This window comes from Lathyrus oleraceus, chromosome 3 (assembly GCF_024323335.1).
Source record: "Lathyrus oleraceus cultivar Zhongwan6 chromosome 3, CAAS_Psat_ZW6_1.0, whole genome shotgun sequence".
In the NCBI taxonomy this organism is placed as follows: Eukaryota; Viridiplantae; Streptophyta; class Magnoliopsida; order Fabales; family Fabaceae; genus Lathyrus; species Lathyrus oleraceus.
In genome coordinates, this window is record NC_066581.1 from 202,443,216 (window position 1) to 202,450,882 (window position 7,667).

The following is a 7,667-nucleotide window of genomic DNA, read 5'->3' on the forward strand; positions in this document are numbered from 1 at the left end:
AGTGAACATTAAGTCTTTTACGAACTTGGGTACTTCACATGCCAAGTGTGATGTTTCACGAAGCCCATTTTATTTTAATACATAACCTGATTTGGTCCAATTATTTTCATGAACGTTATAATTGTTCACTAAATCAGCCCAAGCTGCCTCAAATTCCACTTCAATATCATATTAATACATGCATTTATTTTTGTTCACATTGCGCTTACTAACACGAAAGTCTATATATGCACCGTATGTGAGCCAAAATTGATATGCTGCCTCCGAAGAATCAATTTCATACCAAATATTGACTACTAATCAATATTTGAAAATGCCATTTTTTTTATCATACTCCTAAATAAAGAAATAGAACAAATGAATAATTTATTAGTATATTTAATAATTATATTAGTAACAATATATTTAATATAACATATATCAGAAAATCTAGTTTCTTAGTTTCTAATTGAACAAAGCAGAGTTTAATCAAAAGAAAAAAAAATCCACGACTTCCTTAAAGAAAAATAAATAGACGACAACACGCCTTCTTTGTAACAAATTAATAAAGATAGCTATTGTCAACACAAAATAGAGAACAACCTTAATAAGAGTAGGAGAAAGCAAAGTGTGACAATGACAACAATTGACGACGACGATAATCAACAATGAACGTGGTGACGATAACAATGAGCAACAATGACAAGGATTGTCGTCAACGAAGACAATCAACAATGAGTGTGATGGCATTGACGATGACAATGAGCGACAATGACCACAATTGATGGCTATGATGATGATCAACGATGAGTGTGGTGGTGTTGACAATGACAACAATTGACGACGCCAATGACGAACAATAATGAGTGTGGTAGAAATAACGATCCTCACTAGAGAGGTTGACGATGACGATAAAGATCAACATGGAAAGAAGAAGACACAATTAAATTAAGTTATGTGAAAACAGAGCTTAGAAACATAGAAATGTTGTTTCTTGTTCAACACTTTTGTTTTAATTTTGTTTGTTAAACAAAATTTACCACATGTCAACATATAATACATTAACTTAATCTGATGGTGGAGAAGGGAGGTAAATCACTCTGTTTTCCTCACGCAATTTAATTTGTTAAACAAAATTTATCACAGATTAATCTATAATACATTAATTTAATCTGACGGTGAAGAGCGAAAGAAACTCACTTTGTTATTCTTGCGCTAAAATTAAGGAATCTGATTTCCTATTTCCCATTTGATAACCCTAATATTAGTAAACTAACATTATAGGAGACTAAATTGCAATGTGACATATCAAATTAATATGGCACGTTATAACCTCTTAACAAAAAAAAGTTTTTTTTAGAAAAAAACTAGTAATTTAAATGATATATATATTTAGGAGATGTGGTTGCCAATGGAGAACAATTTTGATTTGATTACAATTTGAAGGACTATTTGGTCTATTCCCTAGTTGAACATTAAACCCTTTTTGAAGCGTTACTTGAACGCGCATCTCCTTCTATTCACCGTGTCTTGTACTGTTGTTTCTCTTCAGTGCTTCAACAATGAGCATGTCGTCACTGCGCCTGGATTCTCACGCAATACGCACTCCTCAGCCTCAACGTCCCTTCACCTTCAAACGCTATCCTTCCACCCGAAACGTCGTCGTATGTTCCGCAAAGCCAATTGCGCCGCCTCCCACTAAACTCACCGCCGCCGGTTCTACCACCGGCCGAATCGAGTCGCTCAGCCAGGTCTCCGGTGTTCTCGGTTGTCAATGGGGCGATGAGGGTAAGGGAAAGCTAGTCGATATCTTAGCTCAACACTTTGAAATCGTTGCTCGTTGTCAGGTTTTGTTACTTTTTCTTTTTTCTCTCTAAAGTTCTTTCCTTTTCCCTTTTTAACCCTAGTTTCTATGCTGCAAATCGTGGGTAATGCTTGGGTTTCAGGGAAATTGCTATATGTTATGATATGATGATGATGGTAGTTTTGTCTTAGGGTTGATTAGTTCTACTTTATGCTATGACGATTGAGTGAATTGGTTTCTGCTGGTTGTTTGATACCATGATTGTGATAATTAAATCCACACATTCACATGCATAAGTAACATATTTGGAATAATTTATGTGTTTTTTCCAGTGACAATTTTTTAGGTCATAACCTAGGAGAATAAAAACCCTAATCAGTTTGTAAATTATTATGGAAACTTGACGAGAGAACTCCATGTGCTGAAGCAAGTTTAATTTAGCGTGTGTTTGGGTCTGCGGTGAAAAAAAATGATTTATGTTTGGGTAAATTTCTGCAAAAGTTGAAATAGAAATTTCCGTGCAAAAATCACGTTTAGACTCAAAAGCTACATTTTGATTCATGTAATTGATCGTAGTAAGGTGGACGAGTTTTGCAAGATTATGTTGCTCGGTGTTGGTGGATGGTTTTTGGTCATTTCCGTCCTCCTTGGTCCATCATTTTTTATTCATGTTATTTTTTACTGATGATTTATGGTTAATTTTTTTAATAGGGTGGAGCTAATGCTGGGCATACTATTTATAATGCGGAGGGGAAAAAGTTTGCCCTTCATCTCGTTCCTTCTGGTATCCTTAATGAAGATACACTGTGTGTTATTGGGAATGGTGTTGTAGTACACCTGCCAGGGTTGTTTGAAGAAATTGACAACCTTGAGTCAAATGGGGTCTCATGCAAGGGAAGGATATTAATTTCGGATCGGGCCCACCTGTTGTTCGATTTCCACCAAACCGTGGATGGGCTGAGGGAAGCTGAGCTATCTAAGTCTTTCATTGGCACCACCAAGAGAGGCATTGGTCCGTGCTACTCCAGCAAAGCTAACCGCAATGGGATTAGAGTTGGTGATTTGCGGTACATGGAAACATTACCTCAGAAGCTTGATCTTTTGTTATCAGATGCAGCGTTGAGGTTCAAAGATTTTAAGTATGGTCCGGACGTGCTCAGGGAAGAAGTTGAGAAGTACAAGAGGTATGCTGAAAGGTTGGAACCATATATTGCCGATACTGTGCATGTTATGAATGAAGCTATAACACAAAAGAAGAAGATCTTGGTTGAAGGGGGACAAGCAACCATGTTGGACATTGATTTTGGTACTTATCCATTTGTTACTTCTTCTAGCCCATCAGCAGGTGGTATATGCACTGGTCTTGGTATTGCTCCAAGAATAATTGGTGATTTAGTTGGAGTGGTAAGTGTTTATTTATCTATATTGTTTATTGGAGTTGTTGGTGTTTTTTTTAATTTAAATTTTGTTAGAATTGTCATTCATACCCAAGAAAAAGCCCTGCTTCTCGTAAGTCACTGTTCTTTATTGCCAAGTTTACATTTAGCTTAGGAACTTTGAATGTTTTTCTCCCCAACATTGATAATTCAACAGTTTAAGCATATTTAACACTGGCAGAATGGTTCATAAATTTATTTTGGATGTGCAGGTGAAAGCATACACTACAAGAGTTGGTTCTGGTCCTTTTCCAACTGAAATTTTGGGCCCAGGAGGTGATCTCCTCAGATTTGCTGGGCAGGAGTTTGGCACAACTACTGGCCGTCCTCGACGGTGTGGTTGGTTGGATATAGTTGCCTTAAGATACTCATGTCAGATCAACGGTTTTTCATCATTGAATCTGACCAAGCTGGATGTTTTGTCTGATCTCGCTGAAATACAATTGGGTGTTTCCTATAAACATGCTGATGGCACCCAGGTCAAATCATTCCCGTCGGATCTTCATCTTCTCGAGCAATTGAAGGTAAAAATTGTTATCCTTCCCTTCCACTTCATTCACATATCTTTCCTCAAATCCTGGATAATATACCTGAATATTTGCATGTATTTTATTAACATATAAACAACAAAGGTTATTCAGTTATTATTATTGTCGTTCTAATTTTTACGGAATATTTAAATTTACCTTCTAATGGCGGTATGTTTTCATGTTGTAGGTGGAATATGAAACACTTCCTGGATGGAAGACCGACATTTCATCGATTAGAAACTATTCTGATCTTCCAAGAGCTGCACAGTTGTATGTGGAAAGGATAGAAGAACTTGTTGGCGTCCCTATTCACTACATTGGTGTTGGGCCTGGGCGTGATGCTCTCATATTCAAATGATTTTCAGCATGTACTTCCATGCCACTACAAGCAAGTTTAGAGGCTTTCTACGCATAAGTTTTATTCCCACTAACTTTTGATTTGGGATGAAAGCACATTTCTGGCGACTAGTAAGGATTAACTATTTATCTTTGGCATTTTTACCTCTTAATTTTGCAGTACTTGCTGGGAGGATGTGTTTTTGATGTAAAATACATGAATTAGATGTATGGTTTTTTTATGATGTTAACATCTGCTCTCAGTGTTTTCTATGTAGTAGAAAATAATGTTGTACTTGTAATGATCCTGAGGTTGAGTGTCTAGTATCTTCGAAAATTGCACCCATGATTTTGTTATATGTAATTGTTATTCTCACTTATCACTTGTCTCTCTCTCTCTCTCTGATGCATTCCTTGGTGTTATGGTTTAGATTCAGATTGTTTGCATAATCTGTGATCATTGCATTGCATATGATCAAGAGTAATCAATATGAAACAAAATTTGGTTGAATGATGAATTATTGAAAGCTTTTCCAAAAGAAAATTGATGAATCTGTTGCAAGCATGACAAAATGTTGCAACAGAATATCGTTTGATGAGATCTGGAAGACATTGTCAAGTGTTTGAAAAGATTAGAATGGCTCATTGAGATCATGAATCATTTTTGCCTGGCCTATATTTTTGATGTAAAATGCGCCTCAATGTAATTGAATATTCAAAGTTCAATTGCTCAGAATATCTGGGGAGTTAAACTCAATGATTAACCTGGGATATAAAAGCCAAATTTCTAAAATAATTAGGATCCTAGTTTTCATTAACACAGAATCCTAGCTGACTGTCAATTAGGTGTAAAATTTTGAAATATATTAATATCGCAATATATAAGATACTGGTGTAAACAAAGGAAAAACTTGAACATGTTTGAGTTTTGTTTATGCAAGTACCCCACCTTTCCAATTTATTATCTACAATACCCATCTTTCCTATATAATTCAATTTATTATCTACCATACCTATCTTTTCCATATATTCAATATACCTCACTTTCAAACAATTTCTTTTAATTCAAACAAATGTTTTAATCGGGACTTTACTCTTATTGGCACTCTCTCTTAAGAGACAATTTTCTATTGGTGCCTATATTTATATTTTGAAGCAACCTTCAATTCTATTGACGCCTATATTTATATTTTGACGCAAACTCTAATTCTATTGTTTTTTAAATATAATATTTAATTATTATATATTATTTGTATCGGAGGTGCGAAATTTATATAAATAAAGGTGTTTTATGAATCACATCTTATCTTTCCTAATTTTCTTCTTAAATTTTTGGTTCATTTGTTTCAACATGAGTGTTACTTTAATCGTCTTTTTTTTATAAGGAACAAGCCTCCTCTCAAGATCAAGCTCGAGGACTATTGGAATTTCAAGTGGTATTGATTAAGGGATAAGTCGAATGTATGAGAAATAATGATTAGAAGAATAAATATGCTTGTTTGATACATAACAATTGTGGATGATAACAACGATATCCAATATCTTTGAATCCCAGATGAACATGATATAAATGTGTCACGTATGTTGTTAGAGATTGCCAAGAGTGGAGATCAAGTTGTTTTGATTGATGCACTGTATTAGGTCATTTAAGCACCGTAATGATTTTAATTTTTTGTTTGTGTTGTTGATTTGGTGTATTGTTGCTTTATTATGTTGTAGAACGAAATTGTTATTGTTATAATATAAATTTTACAAGTAATGTAACAAAAAATAATAATTTTTTAATTGTACTGGTTGTAACATTGGGACAACGCTTTTAGGAATGACCGTTAAGCGGGTACAATCAACATCTTCTTAGCAATTTATTAACTGTGTCCATTTTAGCTCCAATACGTGTCTTATTTGGGCGATCTTTTTTCTTCCTACACATATTTTCATTGTGGAAAATCACACCCTCTTAATATGTAATCCAATATTCATTGTTAAATAACACTAGAAATCTTTCGTTGTAGACACTGAATAGGTTCATGACATTGTAAATGTATAACAAATGCAAGAAAGCTTTCTAGCGAACACTACAACAAACCACAATGATTTATGAGCAAGACACACAAAAAGCTTGAAATTTTCCTCAGTCACATCAACCTTTTTGTAGGTTAACACACTAATTTCCTATTGGTCATTCCCCAATGTGGTCCATTGTTTCCTAGACACTGCAACACAAATTTTGATGGTCAAATATGGTTATCAGATGTGTGTTTGTTTAGCCAGTTTCCTCTTTCACCACCTTCATGTAATTTTCAATGCACAATTGACTCAATTGTAACACAAAATTCTATTTTGAACCTCTATTAGCAAATACTACTACCATCATGTAATAGGTTGCTCTTACCAACGCTGTTATGGATAGGTTCCTATTTTATTTAACAACATAATTAAATAATTCAGAAAGGTTCATTGTCATGTGACCCATCCCCGACCCTCGTCAAATTCCCTTGCCAACTTCTTAACTAGAATGTTATCCACCACCCTTAGAATGTTATCCATCATCCTTAAAGTTTGTTTATTTGAAAATCTTATTTATTCACGTTAGTGTCTGGATGATGGTTGATTTAAAGCATACCCTACATAGTAAACATTATTAATTGTAGTGTGCAAATTTAATCGTATATTGTTGGTGCATTGGAAAATAGAGATACTTACCCATGTTTACAACTTGTTTGCGAAGATTTTTGTGTTTGATTTCCTACATGAAGTTTTGAGAAATGTGTCTTATGTAGTAGGGATGTGTAGAAGGAGGACATTGCCATCCATTTTCTAGGTTATTGTATACAATCTCAATAGAAGCATGTATGTCAAAAATAAACAAAGGATGACATAAAAACTGGCATGCATTCTCAAATTCTTGAGAAATAGACTCCAATCACCACCTGGATCACATTCCACCAAGGCAAAAACAATTGAAAAAATATTACTATTACCGTTCTATGACACGACCATAAGTAAAGTTCCATTATATTTACTATATAATCATGTTTCAATTTGAACAATATGTTTGCATTATGTAAAACCTCAAATGCATGGTTGAAATGCCTATATATATATATAGATATAGATATATATATATATATATATTATATATATATATATATATATATATATATATATATATATAATATATTATATATATATATATATAGATATATATATATATATTATAATATATATATATATATTATATATATATATATATATATAATATTATTATAATATATATATATATATATATATATATATATATATTATATATATATATATATATATATATATATATATATATATATATATATAGGTATTGTCTCTATTACAACTATTGTGTCGAAAACATATTTTTGAAGTTCCAACAAATAATGTGGAAGTTCATTGTAGGACGTTTCTCAATTCCTGTAAACCTATTCAACAACCTTATTCCTTGTGATCCATGTTATTTTTAAAGAGGGAGTGTAATTGAATTTGACAACAATATAGGTGATTATGGTACTCACCTTGAATGAAGGATCTTTGCCCACAAGAGGAAAATAT

The 7,667-nt window shown here is 33.4% G+C and overlaps 1 protein-coding gene across 1 annotated transcript; it reads left to right on the top strand.

Moving 5' to 3' along the window:
- Positions 1-1,399: 1,399 nt before the first annotated feature.
- On the top strand, positions 1,400-4,465 carry LOC127126291 (adenylosuccinate synthetase 2, chloroplastic). Its single transcript, XM_051055188.1, has 4 exons — positions 1,400-1,826; positions 2,495-3,187; positions 3,432-3,743; positions 3,937-4,465. The coding sequence occupies exons 1-4, from the start codon at positions 1,542-1,544 to the stop codon at positions 4,105-4,107; spliced, it is 1,461 nt and encodes a 486-aa protein (XP_050911145.1). The 5' UTR covers positions 1,400-1,541; the 3' UTR covers positions 4,108-4,465.
- Positions 4,466-7,667: the final 3,202 nt, after the last annotated feature.

Bases quoted from the DNA above. Each gene is read 5' to 3' on its own strand.
- LOC127126291 (XM_051055188.1), top strand. From the start codon at position 1,542: ATGAGCATGTCGTCACTGCGCCTGGATTCTCACGCAATACGCACTCCT. The intron at 3,188-3,431 runs GTAAGTGTTTAT...TTGGATGTGCAG, and splicing joins TTGGTGATTTAGTTGGAGTG to GTGAAAGCATACACTACAAG. The intron at 3,744-3,936 runs GTAAAAATTGTT...TTCATGTTGTAG, and splicing joins ATCTTCTCGAGCAATTGAAG to GTGGAATATGAAACACTTCC.